General features: G+C 55.1%; 1 protein-coding gene across 7 annotated transcripts in view; it reads left to right on the forward strand.

Annotated features, from left to right (window-relative positions):
* CACNA1E (calcium voltage-gated channel subunit alpha1 E) overlaps positions 1–19,082 on the forward strand; it is a 139,144-nt gene that overhangs the window by 87,912 nt on the left and 32,150 nt on the right. For all 7 annotated transcript variants that reach the window (XM_076339697.1, XM_076339696.1, XM_076339702.1 and 4 more), the window contains 16 exons: positions 4,700–4,815; positions 5,835–5,888; positions 6,222–6,356; positions 6,659–6,868; positions 8,224–8,336; positions 8,597–8,709; positions 8,834–8,965; positions 9,303–9,375; positions 9,782–9,899; positions 10,225–10,292; positions 11,709–11,806; positions 14,945–15,001; positions 16,280–16,888; positions 16,985–17,259; positions 17,875–18,034; positions 18,583–18,712. In XM_076339697.1, the coding sequence (XP_076195812.1) occupies positions 4,700–4,815; positions 5,835–5,888; positions 6,222–6,356; positions 6,659–6,868; positions 8,224–8,336; positions 8,597–8,709; positions 8,834–8,965; positions 9,303–9,375; positions 9,782–9,899; positions 10,225–10,292; positions 11,709–11,806; positions 14,945–15,001; positions 16,280–16,888; positions 16,985–17,259; positions 17,875–18,034; positions 18,583–18,712 (2,461 nt within the window). The remainder of the gene's footprint in view (positions 1–4,699; positions 4,816–5,834; positions 5,889–6,221; positions 6,357–6,658; positions 6,869–8,223; positions 8,337–8,596; positions 8,710–8,833; positions 8,966–9,302; positions 9,376–9,781; positions 9,900–10,224; positions 10,293–11,708; positions 11,807–14,944; positions 15,002–16,279; positions 16,889–16,984; positions 17,260–17,874; positions 18,035–18,582; positions 18,713–19,082) is intronic.

Genomic DNA, 19,082 nt, shown 5'->3' on the forward strand with positions numbered 1-19,082 from the left:
CCCTCTCCAACAGGTCTATGTCTGTCTTATACTGGGGACCCCAGAGCTGGACGCAGTACTCCAGGTGGGGTCTCACCAGAGCAGAGTAGAGGGGCAGAATCACCTCCCTTGACCTGCTGGCCACGCTTCTTCTGATGCAGCCCAGGATACGGTTGGCAGATGTATGAAGCACATCTTCCCCCAGCAGAGGTTTTTGTACCTTTTGGACTCCCTGCTCTAGCCTTTACTATTGGTTCAGTGCAATAATCCCAGTCCGCAATGCCAGTTCTGCTGTGTCTGCTTGCCACCATCTGTTTAAGTTGAAGCACCAAGTTACAGACTGCACAGTTAGTTCAACACTCTTACTTTAGTTCCTTTACACCTCTTGGATAAATACCATCTGATCCCCCTGGTTTGCAACTGTCTTATCCGTGTTTTCCAAACCGTCTGTTGTCAGTTCTGTCCCATAACCTTCCCTGACACCCTCCTGGAGTCGAAGGCGGTTTTTGCTCAAATTGTGGTGCTGAAAACTGAGTCGGAGCCATGAGCTGAGACCTCGCGAGTGCTGAGGAGAGCAGCAGTATTACCTGATGTCTTACAGATGGTGTTCCTTGCTATACGTCCCATTATATATGTTTTTTTCACAGCAGCACAGTACTGCTACCTCATCCTCAGTGTGTAATCCAGTATTTCTCCTCTTCCCACCCCATCCTTTCTGCTGCCTCATATCATTTTAAGACCTGTTTGCTAATTGGTTTGTTGGAGGCGTCTTTAATGGTGGCAAAATGCGATGAATTGATGGGTTTGAAGATGTTTGGCTTGTAGTTTCAAAGCATGGAAGCCACGATGTTGATATGACCAGTGCTATATACCCGCTCAGGACTCAAAGAAGATCCAGAAAGGATACATGTGGGTTGCAAGATCTGTGATATTTTTTTCTTAGCTAGTTTTTGGGTTTGGGGTTTTTTTGTGGTTGGGGTTTTTTGGGTATTTTTTGTTTATTTGTTGTTTCTTTGTTTGTTTTTTCACAAAAAGGGACCCATTTCCAAGCTGGATGCTTTCACATGGGTTCTTCTCCCGGTAAAACCAGACCTGGGCTCTCCAGCCCTTTGAGCGGAGCACACCGATGTAGTAAAAGCATCGCTGCCCTGGTGCAAGTGAGGGCGTGGGAGCCCGGGGAGGAAGGCGGCCGAGCGCGGCGGTGTCCCCCAAGGTCTCCTGCTGGGAGCAGAGATGCTCTCAGGCCATGTGAGGGGAATGCCAAGGCTGTAGAGGAGAATTTGCAGGCAGAGGAGGAGCGAACCATCTGTGCTCCAATCGCCCCAGCAGGCTGGGCACGGCATGAGGATGGATGGTGCCCTTGAGTGCAGGAGGACAGATGGCACACTGCTCCCCAGCTCCCACCATGACCTTCAGCGCTCTCCTCCATTGCTCGCTGCGTGTCTTTGGCTTTACAAGGCCAGACGGGGAAGGGCTGCAATGACACAGGGTTGGCATGAGTGGAGTTCGGCTGTCGTGGGTGGACGTTTTCATGCTGGAGGCATCAGGATTTGGGGCCAGGAGACCCAGGTGGACAAACAGAGGTGTGGCTGGTAGGGACCGTGCTTTCTGCTGGTGTCCTCTGAGCCCCCTCGCAGGGATCCCATGGGACAGCACAGCCTCAGGCTCTTTGCAAGGCAAAATTGGGCCATCCTTGGCGATGTAACCCAAACACGCCGGGGAGCAGACCCCTTCAATGGGAGGCAGGCGCCCGGCTCTCTCAGCGATGTGATGTCGCCCTGCCTGTGACTTGGAGCCTTCCCAAGCGGCTGTCAGTCACTGTTGCTGGCCCTGTTCTCACTCACATACAGTATTATCTCTACCCGCTGCTGCAAATTGGCTCTGAGCAATCCTTGATCTGTCAGCATCGCCTACCCACTCTCAGATGTCACCAACCCCCGCTGCTGCCCTGCTCGGTAACGTGTCTCTCTGAAATGTAATAATTCATTAAGTTGAGCTTAACTTTTTTTTTCCCCCTCCCCTTTCTGCCACCCCTTCCTCCTTCTAATGGACAAAAGCAATTAAGCTCCATTAGGGATCACGTGTGTGGGAAGCATCTCCCTCGGAGACGCTGCTGCAGCTCCACGGACCTTGTCCCTGGATGCATGTGGCACCAGCTTCTTGCAAATTAGGGCTCCGTGAGCAAACAGTTGGGTAGAGGGAAATGGTGCTCAATGAGGGGGGCACTGGAAAAGATGCTCCCATTCCCTCCTCTGGGAAAAGGTGATTTGAGGCTCAGCTGGTCCTTCTGGGTTTCATTGTGGACACATGATGATGGCTCCTCTCACCGAGCAGCAAAAGGAGGCACTGGCCTCAGCAGAGGAGGAGCTGGAAGACAGAGGGATGGGCAAGCAGGAGGTGGCAGAGAGGGGCCAGATTCCCAGCTGGTGTAAATCAGGGAAAGCTTTCCAGGTGTTTCCGGTTGCAGAATATATCTGCAGGGTCTGGCTGGCAAAACTTCTGCCAAGGAGCTGGCTGGTGTGAGGTTATGGCCCATGGAGCAGAGGTTCAGCGCATGGGAGGACCAGTGGACCAAACCAGAGGGTGAGAGGCAACTTCCCCGCTAACTCTGACTGCAGATGGCATCTTCTCATTTCTTGACATCCAATTTGCTAACAAACAAAGGCCGGTGGGGGATGATGGCACAGCCAAAATGGTCCTGCCTTTCCTCCAGCTAGGGCAAGGAGGGTTTTTGGCATGGCATGCCCAAAACTGAGACTGTGTTTTGCTGTTGGCTGTGGGAGGTCCTTCCTTCTCCCCCGTCTCCTCCTGCCCTCCTTCCCTCCACTTAGCCTGCTTTTCTCTTCCTTGCCTTTTGTTCTCTCCCCCTTCCCTGCCCTAGGAAGAAAGTCTCATTTCAGTCTGAAAGCCCGCGATGGAGGGGGAGAGTCATTTGATGCTTAATGCCAGAGCGGCAGGAAACTTCACCTTCCTGGAGTGGAATTAAAAATGCTTGAATTGTCTGGGAATCTTAAACAAGAGATGCAGGGAACATTCAGGGCTTTTCACACAAACATGCACATATACACACATGCAAAAGCCCACACAGCATTAAGGGTGTAATAGCTCAGCTGGGGTAATGCACTTGAACTCTCTCTGCAGCAGACAGACCAATTCTTTCAGTTCTTTTGAATATTTTTTTTTTAGACTGGAGATTGCTGCTAGTCTCCGGGGAGAGAGACGTTTGTCTTGCAGAGAGAACGGTGCCATTTGTTCTTCACAATCACGCTTCCCTGGGAGCACCCTGGGACCGGGAGGAGGCTGAGGGCATGGGCTGGGTTCCTCCATGCAGCTGGGGGCTCTGTAGCTGCTGGGGCTCAGGGACGGGATGGGGAGCTGCAGCCAGCAGATTGCATCCCTGTGATGTTGTTGCAAGGAAGGAAGGAAGGGTATGCTTGGGGATGTCTGGTGTCAGGGATGCTCCTTGTGTGCAAACGTGGTTGTCAATAGAGATATAATGTGCGGCTTGAGATGCCCAAGGTATGTGGTGTGTGTGAGCACTGGGTGTGGGACCTCCTAGAAGCAGGTCTGGCCGTGTTGTCTCATGTATAACCCACGGTGTGGGTGGGAGATTACCTATGTTGCCACCCCTGTGCTTCCTGCCAAGTATTTCCATTTCTCTGTGTGTGATGGCCTTTGCATACATGCTTAGGGCTTCAGGTGCTTCTTCGTACAGGGTGGGTGAAAACCTCAGGAGGGCAGCCTGCATGGGCCTTCTGTGTGTGACCATGAGCATGTGTATACCAGAAAGCAGACCATGCTTACCAGCGTGGTCTTGTGTTTTATCTGCACGTGAGAAGGTGTATATAGCCCTAGCTACATATGGGTGTCTTTGGACAGCTCTGGGCTGGGCTGTAGGTGAAATCATATATCTTATGTACTGAGGAGTGTGTTTATGATTGTGCCTAGCAGTGCATGTGAGCACGTGGATGCTAGTACATCTGTGCACCACGTGTGTTAGAGACTGCATGAGCAGTGGGCATGGCATTAGCTCCGGCCGGTGTTGTTCAGTATTTGGCCCCAGGCAGGCAGGTGTCTTTGCCTGCGCAGAGCCCATGAGGTCCTGCCTGCCTTCCTGCCTGCTGCGGCGCCAAGCCAAGCTGTTGTCCTTCTCTGGACTGCTCATCATGCCTGGACAGTTTGCGTGAGACACTGAAGTCCAGAGAAGGACAGCAGGGATGTCTCAAGTCCTGGGAAAACTCTCCAAGGAGAGGCTGGAAAGAAAAAGGATTCAGAGGAGGATGTGAAGGCAGGGTACAGGACCTGCCCTTCTCCATTGCCTTGCTGCCTCCTCACAGTGCCCGGTTTTTATTCCCTGAAGGGACACACAGAAGCTGAACTGGTGCTGGAGTTGGGTGGTGCTGGGAGCATCCTCCCCGAACAGCAGCACCTCCCAGCCGGGGCATGCGGGGCTGAGTGACCAAGCAGGGCGTTTGCTCACGTCTGTCTGCACCTTTCCTTCTGCAAAGAAGCTTCTCCTCCTCTCTGTTCATTCATCCATCCCCTGGCCATGCTTTGGCTGGGGATGGCCATGCATTGCCCCAACATGCTCCAGCAGCCCTTGGCTTGTGCTTGCCCTTGGTCCCTGCCTCCCCTCCCTGCCCAGTGGTGCCCCCAGCCCCCCTGCGCACCCTGCTGCCCCCTGGCCGCACTCTCACCACCTCCCTGTGCCCTTCCCCAGGGAGTTTGCCAAAGAGCGTGAGCGAGTGGAGAACCGCCGAGCCTTCATGAAGCTGCGGCGCCAGCAGCAGATCGAGCGGGAGCTCAACGGCTACCGGGCTTGGATAGACAAAGCAGGTAAAGGCTGGTGGGCCAGGGGGACTGCCAGGTGGGTGGTGGGCACTGAAGGGTGCTGGTCATGCAAAGTGGTGGGGACGGGAAGGGATCCCTGAGCATCATCCAGTGCAACCCCAAAGTTGCACAGGTGCTCACATGGTGGCATTGGGTGCACGGGTGAGCTTGGCCCCAGATGGTGTGATGGTCCGGCCAGGCTGCAAGCAAGGACATCACCAACAGCTGATGAAACCTGTGGCATGAAACTGTCCTATGTTGAACATGAGGCGTATTACATCTCCAGGGAAGGCTGTGAGCATCACTGCTGCGAGCTTTGCTCTGCCATGGTTTCCTTTCTCTTGATGTTTGCTGGAGTCCCCTGCAGTGGTGGGAAAGTAGAGCAGTGAACAGTGACAGTGGTTTTCCAGTTAAACCTGCTCCTGGAGCAGGCTGGAGGGGATGCACTGGCTAATTCCCAGCTCAGGGCTCCCACCTGGACCTGGGTGAGGGCTGGGGATGGTGGAAGTTTCCAGGCTTCCTGCTCACACCCAGCCATGCACAACAGCCCATGGGTCCTGGTCCCCAAACTGCCACAGCCCTTGTCCTTGCTTGCACCTTGTGGGGATCAGTTCAGGGTGTTTGGCTCTGGGAAGGGAAGATTTACACTTTCATCTAGCATTCAGACTTGAAAAAGGATGGTAACTTGAAACGAGGCCTGAGCCCCAGACCTCAGCTTTGGTCCTGGGTTGGGATGTTGGGCCCCAGACCTGTCTACAATGTTTAACTTCTTTAGTGGGGTTAATTACAGTGGAGGAAGAAGGGTTGATTACAAGTAATTTTTCTTTCTGATGCAATGTGTGGTAGCTGCCACTTGCCACCCTCCAGAATTTGCTTTTGGACACTTAATCAATACTTGACAAGAGTTTGCAACTAGAGCGACAACCTCCAGGCTGGGCAAAGTGTTTAGGTACAAGGCAGTGAGGTCTGATGTGCTCAGCCAACTGTGTCTTGTCTCCTGATGCTGAACTCTGTGTTTTGCGTAGAGGAAGTCATGCTGGCTGAAGAGAACAAAAATGCTGGGACCTCAGCCTTAGAAGGTAAGACAAGCAAAGTCCTGCCTAAGCACCTGCCTGCCCTTCCTTCTGCCTGTCCACTGTGATGAGAGGAGGGAGGTTTGGGGATGCCCCAGTGAGGTCCATGGCCTGAGAGAGGGGTGTGGGGAAATGGATAGACAGCATAACCCCTAAGAGAGCATGGAGGCCAGGAGATGTCTGATCCCACACAGGGATATTTCTGGACTAGGGTCACCTGGGTATCTCCATCCTGTTACCAGACTCGAGTTAGCCAAGTACTGATCACCAGGTCATGGTCCAATATGCTGGCTACTGTCAGAGTTGGGCCACCAACACCCCTTCCTCTTCCCTTCCCAGTGCTCAGGCGAGCCACCATCAAAAGGAACCGGACAGATGCCATGAACCGTGACTCGAGCGATGAGCACTGTGTCGATATCTCCTCCGTGGGTGAGCGGAGGCTGGCGCAGAGAAGACCTCTTCATCCAACATTGGGTTAGTGCAGTTTTGAGCTTTCCTCCCACAAACCTCTGCCAGTTTATTGAGTTGCGAGGGTCATACCTGTCATGTGGAGATGGTTGCAAATCAGCCATCTTTGCTAGTTTGACAGCAAAGGGGGCAAACGACCCACTGCCCCCTGTACCATTTAAAAACTGTGTGGTTAAGTCATGTCCCATAAGTGCAAAGTCTGTGAGCCGTCTGTCCTGTCTCATGTTGTGGAGAAGGCTGGAGCACCCAACTCCTTCTCTCACCTTGATTGGAGCGCCCAACTCCTTCTCCCCCCTCTTTTCCCTTAGGTAACCCCTTGAGTCACTCTGGCCTCAAAGGCGCCAGAGTGGATGGTGCCTCCTACTTACGGCACAAGGAGCGACTCCTGCGCATCTCTGTTCGCCACATGGTGAAATCCCAGGTCTTCTACTGGATCGTCTTGAGCCTGGTGGCTCTCAACACTGCCTGCGTGGCCATTGTCCATCACAACCAGCCAGCCTGGCTCACCCACTTCCTCTGTGAGTCCCTGGGCTTTGTGTAGGTGTGAGAGCACTGCGTGGGCAGGCAAAACCTCCTGCAACCTTTTTATCTCCAGCAGCCGGAGGTTGCAGCACGTCTTCGCTCCTTGCCCCAGGGCACATGGGGATGAATCCCACCAGAGTCATGCTGGTATGGAGCTGGGTGGGGAATAACCTGAATTACATTCACTGTTGATAAAAAAAGGACTGTGTACAGCCATTTAATACAGCTTTGCCCTTGGCCCTGTGGCCACTGATGGCTGTCTCAGCCCTATGGGCAAATGTGGAGGAGCTTTAGTGGCCTCATGCCCTTCAGGTCCGATGTGTTTGTCAAGAGAGACAAACAGACTGCAGGTCTCAGTTGGGTTTATCCTAAAATTGTGAACAGTGGTGATGGAAAGCTTGCTGGAGATCCATCTTTGAATGCCCACAAGCAATTGCTGGAAAGGCGTGAGTTTGCAGGGATGGGACTGGTCATGGGAGAACCCCCTGGTTAAAGTTTTGGTGCAGAGCATGGCATGGAGATCCCAAGCTTGAAACCAGTTACTGGAGCATCCCCCAGTGCACCGTGGGCCATGGTACAAGGTCAGGTCTCGGAGGCAGCACACCCATGTCTATTCTAGCGTGGTGCTAACTGCAGAGCAGCGTGGTCAACCCCATGGCAGCCATGTGTTACTCCTGAGCTGCTGCAGTAGGGACAGTGCTGCTTTCTCAGCCATGTTATTCTTATTCTTACTCACCTTGAAAACGTCCCCGTCAAGCACCGGGCCTGCCCAAATTTGCATTAGCACGCTTAGGCCTGCCGGGATCCCAGCACGCCACGGTGTGGTACGGCAGCTGGTCGTGGTGAGAAGCATCTTTTGGACAAGGTGAAGAGCCAGACTCTTGCCTGCTAATGTTCATGAAATAGCTGGAGAAGCTTTTCACTGGCTGTTGGCTGTTCAGCTTGGTTACCCTGGCTAAGTTCCAGCCATGCAATGATTTAAATCCAGGTTGCTAATATTCCCCTACAGTGTCGTGTGGTTAATGTCTTTGCAGATGCCTCAACAACTGTCATATAATGCTAAAGAGCTGCTCTGCTCCATGCCGGCCATCTCTGGTCTTCTCAAACCCCTGGGACACTGGTGCACCTACCCTGAAAGATTAACTTGTGGGGTTGGTGCTCTGTTATACACAATTTAGCCCCTCACAGACAAGCTTCCCTCGTCCCAAACCCTGAGGGCTTGGGGAAGCAGCGTGGTCCTCGACTTGTCCCATCTCTGTGGTGTGCTATATGGGGCCACTGGTGGGTGCATGCAGGATGCTCCGCGTAGCTCGGTGCCCCAGGGTTAGCGCGTTTGGGTTTTCTCTTTCAGACTATGCAGAGTTCCTGTTTCTTGGGCTCTTCCTCCTGGAGATGTCCTTAAAGATGTACGGGATGGGGCCACGCCTTTACTTCCATTCTTCCTTCAACTGCTTTGACTGTGGGGTAAGCGGCCCCAGAGATGCTGTGGGTGTGGGGAGAGATGTTTGGCAGGTGTCTGCAGCGCAAGCACCAAGGGGGAGAAGAACGGGATGGCCCTTGCAGTGGGCAGGGGAGCCCTTTCTGCTGGAACAGCCTGCCTGTGCCAGACCGAGACACCAGGTCTTGGGTAGGGTGGAGGGTGCCTCGTCTTCAGGCCTGTGAAGATTTCCTGCAACGGCCCGTCCTGAGCCTGTCGTTGACTCATGGCTGTGTCTGCTTCTCAGGTCACGGTGGGAAGCATCTTCGAAGTGGTTTGGGCTATCTTCAGACCAGGAACCTCTTTTGGGATCAGTGTCCTACGAGCCCTTCGTCTCCTGCGAATATTTAAAATAACCAAGTAAGTACCAACCATGTGTGCCTGTCACCCTTCATCTCCGACTGTGGCTGCAGCCCAGATTCAGTCGCTCCTGCTCTCCTGTCAGCATCACTGCGAGTGCTCCAGCAATGTCTCTGTTTTCTAGGTACTGGGCATCCCTGAGGAATTTGGTGGTCTCGCTGATGAGCTCCATGAAGTCTATTATCAGCCTGCTCTTCCTCCTTTTCCTCTTCATTGTAGTCTTTGCCCTCCTGGGAATGCAGCTGTTTGGAGGCAGGTAGGTCGTTTCAAGTCTGGGGAAAAGGAATTTCTTGGTGTTAAAGCCAAGTGATGACACCCCCTTAGGTGCCTAGGAAGACTGTAGCCTTGTCCCTCAGTCTGCTGCTAACAGTGGTACTTCTCCCGTACAAAAGTCCCTGCTCGAGGGGTGCCTTTGGGCTGTGTGGGTCCTTCTGGCCAGGAGACCTTTTGAGTTCTGGCACCAAATGCTCGAGAGACCTTCCTTAGCGTGGGGAAAGGTCCTCCTAAGCACAAGATAGCTGATAGCACAGCAGTCAGGGGTTTGATGACCTTGGTACTCCAGCCCGTTTATGTCCTCCTGGTTCCACTTCCAGGTTTAACTTCATTGATGGGACGCCATCAGCCAACTTTGACACTTTCCCTGCGGCCATCATGACGGTGTTCCAGGTAGGAGCTGGGCTGCAAGGGGACACAATCAAAGGGACTTGGGACCACCTGCTCCCTGCCCCCTGGCTGGAAGGGGCTTTTTAAACCAAACAAGTTCCCTTCCATCAGCTGTTAGGATATAACTCACTTCCTCCCTCTCGCCTGTGCAACACAGTGGATGGCAAGAGATGGAAACTCTTCCACCTGTGTTACAGAAGGTGGAAGATTTTCAAAACTCTTCTGAGGATACCTAAATCCTCAGCAGTGTCTAACATCATCTCCCTCAATTGCTGCAGCTGTAGAGCTGGGTTATCCACCACACAGGGTCTCTGTACTTGGCTCCTGTGCATTTGTGGGATGGATCGAGGGGGCTGTCCAGGTGATGAGAAGGTGCAGGTGACAGAGCTGCTGGCTTGCTTTCCTGCAGATCCTGACGGGTGAGGACTGGAACGAGGTGATGTACAACGGCATCCGCTCTCAGGGAGGCGTTCGCTCAGGCATGTGGTCCTCCATCTATTTCATCGTCCTCACCTTGTTTGGAAACTGTATCCACCTGGCTGCTGTTCTTTTAGTGGAGACAACCCCATCTCATCTCCCTCTCTGGAGGCACCCCCTCCCCACCCACTGCTCCTTCCTCCTCTCCCAGTTGAGGGAGTCCCATCAAATGTGCAGCAGCCCTGGATATCCCAAATGCAGAGAAGGAGCCCTCTGGAGGTGCACTGGGGGCTGTATATATGGGATGGGTCAGGAGTTTGTCCCTCTGGCTGCTCCTCACTAGGCTGGTGAGGAGCCGTCAGGGCCACCCTCCCTTGGTGGCTGCAGACACCCATGTCCTTCACACATGCCTTGTGCATCCTTAGCTGCTCACAGATACTCTGCTGAACGTGTTCTTGGCTATTGCGGTGGACAACCTGGCCAATGCTCAGGAGCTCACCAAGGTATGTTCCAGTTGCTCCTTTTTCTTCTCTTGCTGGTGTGAAGAGAGTGAAGAAGAGGGCCAGCAGGGAAGGCACCAGAAGCACTGCCTGTGACTGTTCTCACTCCAGAGCCGGGACCACCTTGTCCTTTAGCTCAGCCTGCTTTGGAAAGAGGTCAGGTCAAATTGCAAGTGGGGGCTCTTCCTCCAGGAGGGTGCACAGGGTGCTCCCCTGAAACACAAACCCGTATCGCTGGGCAAAGCCATTTAGACTTTGATACAGGAAAGCACTTAAACCTGTTGGTCTCATGTCTTTCCAGGAACAGCCACACTTCCCATCAAGTGTGGCTTAACTATTTCTCCATTTAAGCTCCTCAGTTTCGTTTGCCTCCAGTCAGATCGAGATAACCCTCATCTATCTGATGGGGTCTGATGTGGGGACGGTTATTTGCTGAAGCACTCTGGAGATGCGGAGTGGGAAGTGCTTTCCAGTGGTGTCAGTATTTATTCCCCATCTGCCTGCGGGGCAGTGGACGTGATTTAGGATGCAATTTAGGATGGTGCTTGAGAAGGTTATTTGGCTTAGCTGTTTTTAAGACCGTGCTGGGAAATATTTGGGGAATGCTAAAATGTTGGGCCACCATCTGGATAACGGTGAGTAGGCGAGAGCTGCAAGGGTCATTGCTGCTCCTTGGAGGGAACCAGCGATCCTGCGGTGCCCGTTTTCTTGCAGAGCCCATACCTATTACTCAGGTCTTTGGGGCTTACTGAGAGGCCTCCACACTGGTGTAAATCTGACCTGTTAGCAGCAAATGAAATGGGGCATGGTGCTTGTTTGCCTGAAGGGTGTGTGCGGGGGTCCCTGTCCTCCCACGGTGGGTGCAGGTGGCACTGCTGGCTGCCGCTGGGGTGAGAGGGGTGGGAGAGCCCCGCGGTGTACCAGTAGTATCAATTAAGGGCGCACTGAGTTTTTGAAAAGGCTGAATGCATTCTAATGACTCCTAATGACATTTTTTGCTCTGGAGACACAACCATACTCATTAAAGCAATACGGTCTCTGCCGGGGTCATTCATGGATGCCTTGCCTCCCACTCCATGGATGCCTGTCTCACCCCTGTGGCTCTGAAGAAGGGAGGGCTGAGTTGGTCTACGCCATCTGGGGCTGTTCTAGCGTGCACAGCCCGGCTCTTGCCTGGAGTGTGCTGGGTTCACGTATTTAAGTAGCACTGACACCTTCAGTAAGATCTGGCATAGCGGGGAAGTTGCATCCCCATAATAAAATAAAGGCTGTCTCTGGAAATACAGGTGCCGGCTCCCCTTTTCTCCCGCACGCCTTGGTATCTAAGGTAGCCCCGTGCATCCTTCGCTGCCTCCGATGGCTGCACCTTCCCTTGAAACTCCAGCATCCCACTAAGCAACTCCCCTCTTTCCTCCGCAGGATGAGCAGGAGGAAGAGGAGGCCTTTAACCAGAAGCACGCCCTTCAGAAAGCCAAAGAAGTCAGCCCCATGTCCGCCCCAAACATGCCTGCTATCGAGTGAGTGACCCTCTCCGACCACTATCCCGGTGTCCCCCCAAGGCCAGCGGGGCTTCTCAGCAGGGTGGAGAGCTGAAGCAGAGCCTGGCATGGCAGCTTGCGGGGCTGCCGCAGTAAAAAGGGGTCCCCGCACAGTGTGACTCCCTCTCCAGGTGTCTTCCTGGGGATGGATGGAGATCTAGGAGCATGCTCCCCGTGAGCAGCAGTGCCTTCGGAGAGGTGTCGGAGCAGGGACCAGCTCACCCCACGGGACCTGGGCTTGCTCACCCTTGCCCTGAACAGCAGCCTCAGAGCTTGGGCATGGCAGAAATCCACTACAAGAAGCTTTCTGCCCCAAATGTACAGCTCAAACACTCAGGGCTGCTGCTAGGGGTGGGGAAGGAGGCTGGGAAGGAGGAAGGTATCTCATTTTTTTCTTGAGGAGGGGTAATATTTGCTCCCGGGGAGCGTTTCTTCATGGCAGAGCTGTGGGATTGCAGCCAGGGCTGGGGGAGAAGGGAGCAGTGGTGTCACAAATCTCCCCCAGGCTCCTTCCCTGGTAGTGAATGCAGTTATGAGAGATGGAGCAGGTTTGCAAAACCATGTTTGATTGTACAGAAATTTGATTTGGGCAAGGAAAAAAAGCCCCAAACCACATAAACCCCCGGCGTGGTGTTAAGGAGCCTTGTCTCTGCGTTTCAGCAGAAGAAAATTCTGTTTTTTCCTTTCTAGACACCTTTTTTCCCTTTATTGTGCAGTGTCATATGGTCTAAATCACATAAAACTTTCAAAGTCAACATTGGAATGAGACGTTTTGATTTGTTTCCCAAAACAGTACATTTCAGTATGGCTGAAAGGTTTTTTGTTTTTTTTTCTTTTTTTATAGAATCCTTTCCCAGGGAATTTTAGGTTTCGTTATGCTTTGAAACCCAGCCAAGCTCATACACAGCAGAATCTCTTGCAGATTTGCCGAGAGAAACCGCTGTCTTCAGGCGAGCACTGATCTGGGGGGGGTTGGAGGCAGCATTAGGAATGGCCCCAGCTCCCTGGCTTGGCAGTGGTGGGATGCGATGGTCGCCCATCCTGCATGCATCACCCGTGGTTTTAGGGGCAGCAGGAGCTGGGGGTACTTCTAAGCCCTGCCTGGTCTCCCAGCAGCCACAGATATCGCCATGGTTTGGGGGTGATGGGACGTTCATAATAAAACTGTGCCTGGCCAAGTACTGGGGGGGTTTACAGGAGAGAGCAGAGTCTGTGTGTCGTGACCGTCTCTGGCTACCAGTGGGAATGTATCAGATAAAGCGAGGGAATAAAGGGATATAGGCAGCAGAAGAGGCTGGAGGATGGGCAGATAGGAGAGAGGAAGAGAGAGAGATGGACTATGTTAGGGCATTAAAGGATTTGCCCACGCTGCACATCCCTACTAGAGTTTTCTAGCCATTGTCAGATATAGTTGGTTAGGAAAACAGATCTCTTTAACCTTTTGTTGTTGTTCTAGTGGCATTGAAATGGGAGGTATTGATATTTGCAGATCTTTTTTCCAGCTCCTCCCCCTCATCAGGATGGATAGTGTCAGTGGCAGGAAGGGGGTGCAATGCCATGGGGGTGACCATCTCCAGCATCAGGTCTGATGTGCCTTTGGCGGTGCAATACTGATGCCAGCAGCCAGGGAGGGCTGGTGGGGACATCATAGCAAGGGACAAACCAAAGCAGAGCCGGTACCAAAGGGCTGCTGAAAACTCGGGACCGTGAAGCCAAGCCGGTCTCTGCATTTGGGTGTGCGCAGACACAGATGGCTTCATTTCTATGTGGGTACCCAGCGCAGGCAGGTTTGGTACACGCGTTCCTGCCTGCAGAGAGGTCCGGTGGTGCTCAGGGATGAATGCTCCCACGTGGCCAGGTTGGCGTGGGCAGCTGCGGTGCCGATCGGAGTATTGTATTTGTACATGGGCGCCGTTGGTGCAGATGGCTCAGAGCTGTTTGACGAGTGGGTGGCCAGATGGACGCATGCGGATGCTGTCATGTGTTGGTGCATAACGTGGTGCGTGGATGCGTTTGAAGGCTCGGCCACTTGCTGCGGGGATGGCGGCGGGTGCCTGCAATTCACTCTCTGCCTTGAGCATGGCACCGGGCTGTTCCCGTGCACGTGGCCGTAAGGAGGCAATCACCAACGTGATTCACCCAGGGGCTGAGGGTATCGTTGCACTTGCAGGATGGCAGCGAGATGCACCCCGTCTCACCTGCGTGAGCTCTGCGTGCACGCGGGCGCTTAGTCCCGTGTGGTTGGAGTATATTTGCTTGCATATCCTGCACACACACACGGCATTTGCAAAGAGCAAAACTTGTAAATCACTGCATGCACATATGCTCGTGGCTGTTTGCTTGGAGCTGTGCATATCTGAATCTTTTCTGTGGTGACACAAAGGATAAAGCCTTGAATGTCCCAGCTGCCTGAAGTCAGTGGGGGTGAAGGGCTGACAGCCCTGTTAAGCTTCTCTGTATCAGGGCTGCTCAGGTGACAGGAGCTCTGTGGCATCTCAGCCCTGGGCTTGTGCCTTTGCTTTTGCTGGGGAGCTTCACGTTCCCCTCTGCAGTCTCAGGGCAGCATCAACCCATGGTGACGGCTCTGAGCAGCTCGGGGCTGGCCTCTGACACATTGCTTCCTCTGCAAAATTGTCACATGTTGCTCGGGAGAAGTGAATTTGGAGGAGTTTGAAAGAGCTGTTAAATATCTAAGGATGCACCAGGGCTTCTGAGGTGCTGCAGCCTGCACTGCTCTCCCCATGCCACTGCTGCATGGCTGGCTGGTGCAGGGAAGGCTCTGTGGCCCCCACGAGATGGATCTGCATCCCCAGCACGAGCATTGCTGCATGCATCTCCCTAGATGGCAGCGACGTGTGCCACGGTGGGATGTGGGAATCCGGGTGCAGCACGTGAGTGTGAGCGCGGGCAGCCCTGCAGGCAGCTCGTTGCCGGTGTGCAAGCGTGTATGTGCAAGAGGTTCGCTGCTGGCTGCTGCGCTCCAGCATCCCAGCAGCCTGTGGCCGATAGGCAGAGAGATGCTGGCTGCCCGGGGCGGGGGGACATCTCTCTGCCTTGCCCACACAAGTTAAAGGAGGGGTGAAGGGGGGATTGAACCCATTTGTTTTTCCTCCCCAGAAGAGACAGGCGAAGGAGACACCACATGTCGATGTGGGAGCCACGCAGCAGCCACCTGTATGTGGGCCGCGGGGGCGTGTGTCGTCTGTGGCTCCTGTGCTTTCTGTGCGTCCGTGGGGCCGGGACACACGCCGCTCCCCTCCGGCCTCCTCGGTGGGGGGGGTCATGTGTGTGTGCCTGTATTCAGTGTGCTACTTTGCACCCCTGTTTGTGTGCGTGTGCGCGTGCATTCATGGTTTTGTGTGTGCCTAACCCGCTTGTGTGTGCACCGTGCACTAAGTGTGTGTCGGTGCGTGCCGCTACCCGTGGATGTGCTCCGGGGGTGAGCAGTGTATGTGTATGCACACGTGTGTGCTCGTGGGTGTTTCCGTGTGCCTCGGTGTGTTGGGAAGGGCACGTCTGTCTTCTCCAGGGTGTTTGTGTGCACGTTTACGGCACTGCAAAGGTTTCATGGCATAGCCCAGTCCTCCCTAGAGCACACCTGCAGGAACATAGAGAAGCCCAGTACAGCTCCTTCCCCCACCAGCAGCCAAAACTGCTGCTCCCCGAGCCTTGGTGCAGGCTTCCTACCCGGGATGTGCCGGGCGAGGGGCTGTCCTGGCCGAGCATAGCTGAGCGCCGGGAGGGAGGGGGCCTTCTGCGCCCAGTGATATTCTCCGTTGCAAATGTCTCAGAGGGCCATCTCTCACCGAGAAAGGCAGGTCTTGTACCTGGCATCTTTTTCCCTCTTACCACTGTCCCCGTCCCATCAGGGCTTCCACCCTTGCCAGCAAACTGGCTCTTGCGCCAGCATCCCCTGCACCATCGTTTGTACAGTTAGGGCAGCGCTGCTCTGAAAAGAAGCCTGGCTCCAAGGAGCTGGTGATGCAAAGACACCCCCAGTGCAAGGAGGGATCCTCGGCTGCAGTGAGAGGGCATTGCCTATATTTAAGAAGGTGTCCCCAGGCAATCACGCAAGAGGAAGGTGGTCACCCCCTGGGTGGGATAGGGCAAGCCGGGGTGCTGGTTGCTCCCAGCAAGCTGGGCATGCTGCCTAAAAGCTTCAGGGCAGCTGTGAGGCTGCTGGGGCTGGTCCTCCATCAGCCTGATGTGTCTGAAGGGGCAGAAGTACAGTTTCAGCCTCATTTCCAGCCCCTGCCAGCACCAGAGGGATGCTGGAGGGCTGAGGACGAAGCAGGAGCCCAGCCCGTAGCCCTGGGGATGGCATTTCCTTCTCCCTGGGATTCCCAAATTAAATCCAGGTGGATGCTTCACCGGGGGGGGGGGGGGGGGGGTGAAGCACCAGCAGCAGGGTGGGTGTCCAGGACGCCGACCCCTCACTGTCCCCCGTTGCAGGCGGGAGCGTCGCCGGCGGCACCACATGTCGGTGTGGGAGCAGCGCACCAGCCAGCTGCGCCGGCACATGCAGATGTCCAGCCAGGAGGGCATCAATAAGGACGAGCCGCCCCTCATCAACCCCCACGCCAGCATCTTCCGCAGGAAGAAACCCGGGGACGGCGTCACCCTGGAGAAATGCGCTGAGGAGCAGGGTGGCAAGGGTGAGCGGCTGCCGGCTGAGGGCCCCGAGCAGCCGACCCCGGGGGCCAATCCTGGCAGTGGTGAGGACAGGAGGAGCCCGTCGCCTCGGGCCAAGCGAGACAAGGAGCTGTGGCACCAGAAATCATGCCATGGGAACTGTGAGCCGGGTGAGCAGGACGGGGCAGGAGGCGGCACTGAGGACAGGGCGCGGATGAGGCAGAGCCAGCGGCGCAGCCGGCACCGCAGAGCCCGGATGGAGGGGAAGGAGCCAGCCGGCGCTCTGGGGAGCCGCTCGGCCAGCCAGGAGATGGGTCTGGAGGAGGCCAGCCCCACAGAGGGGGCGCAGGATGGGGACCAGTGCGGCGATGCAGCCTCAGCGGAGGCACTGATTCAGGGGGAGCTGGAGGCGAGCGGAGAGCCCGTCAGGTTGGTACTCAGGGAGGGCATCTTGCATTTCCCACGGCTCCTTGTCCCCTCCCCTTATCTTCTTGCACCTCTTTTCATCCCACCTCCCTCCCCCAGGACAAACGGGGTCCCTGCTGGCGATGCCAAGCTGGTTGGGACCACCGAGGAGGGGAGCCCCCTGCAAGCGGCGCCCGAGCCCCCCCGGCGGAAGACAGGCAGCCTGACGGAGCAGGACTGCAGCAGCCTGGACACCAGCGAGCAAGCGCTGCTGGAGGCCAGCCGCACTGTCAGCCGGAGCGAGCCCGACCTCTCTTCTGTCACCCCCAACACCGAGAAGGCCACAGAGAGCACCACCATCATGATCGATGTCCACGACTCTGCTGTGGTACAGAGTGAGGACCCATCTCTCTTTCCTGAGCCCCTCTCCTGGCCCTCGGGGACTCTGGGGTGGGATGGAAAGCCGCTTGCACGGCTTTTCCTATCCGTATCCATCAACTGGGGGGCTTTCCTTGCTGCTTCTTGCAGCACCTCTCTCCAGCACTCCAGTTTTGCAGGGGAGCCCGAACGCAGTGCTGATGTGCCACTGTCCCCTGGGGAGCTTCTCCCTTTCTTCCCTCCTTCCCACCTGCCCCTTTGCCTGATCTCTCCTTCCCTCTTCCTCCCTGCCCAGGCAAAACACTCACATTCCCTGTTTTTCCTAACACATCCGCAGCCCCTGCCCAGCTTGCTGCCACTCAAACCCCTTAACAGCATCCTCGCTGTCAAGGTGAGCTGCTTTAAATGGTGTTATTAATTAAACAGCACCGTGAAAGCTGGCCTTGTTAAAACCTCTTTCGTCTGCTTCATCCCGGCAGCTTGTGTCTTTTCTTCCCTTCTGGTTCCTCTCCCTGTAATGGCACGGGGATGCAAAGCAGAAACCCGGGGGGGTTGCACGTGCCTGGGTGGCAGGGACACCCCAGGGTGCTGCCAGGGTCCAAGACCAGGCAAAGGCTCTCGCTTTCCTGCAGTTAGCAACAAGACAGACGGCGAAGCCAGCCCCTTAAAGGAGGCCGAGGCCAAAGAGGATGAGGAGGAGATGGAGAAGAAGAAGCGGAAGAAGGAGAAAAGTGAGACGGGCAAAGCGATGGTGCCGCACAGCTCCATGTTCATCTTCAGCACCACCAACCCGTGAGAGATTTTTTGGACCATAGGAGCCCGGGGCTGGGGAGGGCTGCAAGGGGAAGGACCCTTAGATGTCACTGAAAACCGGCGACCCCCCTTGGGAAGGGGGCTGTATATCTCCCAAAGAGCCTGGATAACCAGCCACAGTGTTCCCCAAGCCCAGGGACCATTCTCCCTCTGTGCCAGCAACGCTCGTGGCTTTCTCTTCCGACTGCTGATTGCTAGCTGTGATTTTTATTCAATGTTTGTTGCATTTTTCTGCAGTTGTCTGCTCCCCTGTAGATCTTGCCCAGCTCCAGCAGCCTGGAAGAATAAGCCCCCCAATTTCTCAGGGACTCTCCCTGGCTGGCCACAGGGTGTCCGGGGGGCTGGGACAGCCAAGCAAAGGGGTCAGCAAGCCCAAACCACCCTCGGGCTCCCTTGTTTTGCTCCTCAGACTTTGCTGCCCATCTTTCTGCTCTGGAAGCTGGCGATGTGGGGTCGGTTTTGCACGTGGGCCATGCCTGGGGCATGCCAGGGGCTCACAGGTCGGGGTGCGGGCTGTCTCCCTGCAGGGTGCGGAGGGCTTGCCACTACATCGTGAACCTGCGCTACTTCGAGATGTGCATCCTCCTGGTGATTGCCGCCAGCAGCATCGCCCTCGCGGCGGAGGATCCTGTCCTTACCAACTCCGACCGCAACAAAGTGATTGCAAACCTCCCCTGCTCCCCCCATCCCACAGGCAGAGGTCCTGTAGGATTTTAGCTTCCATGGTGGGGCACATGTGGGACATGGATCAGGGCAGCTGGTGGCAGCGCTTGCACCATGCCATGGGATCTGACTTCTCCCTCCATTGCCTTCCTTTATAAACCCTGGAAATCCCTCTCAGCCTCCCACACATGGGGTTTAGAGGCTGGGGAGCCGACCAGGGTGCCTTGTTGATAGTAAAGTAGCTTAAACCAGGGAGATGCTGATGTGCACAGGGAGTGGTATGGGGGAGCATGATTTCAGCTTGCAGCATGATTTCAGAGCTGCTTGCACCATGCACGGAGAATGTTTCTTTCCTGCCTACGCA

The sequence above is a fragment of the Aptenodytes patagonicus genome, chromosome 5 (assembly GCF_965638725.1).
Source record: "Aptenodytes patagonicus chromosome 5, bAptPat1.pri.cur, whole genome shotgun sequence".
In the NCBI taxonomy this organism is placed as follows: domain Eukaryota; kingdom Metazoa; phylum Chordata; class Aves; order Sphenisciformes; family Spheniscidae; genus Aptenodytes; species Aptenodytes patagonicus.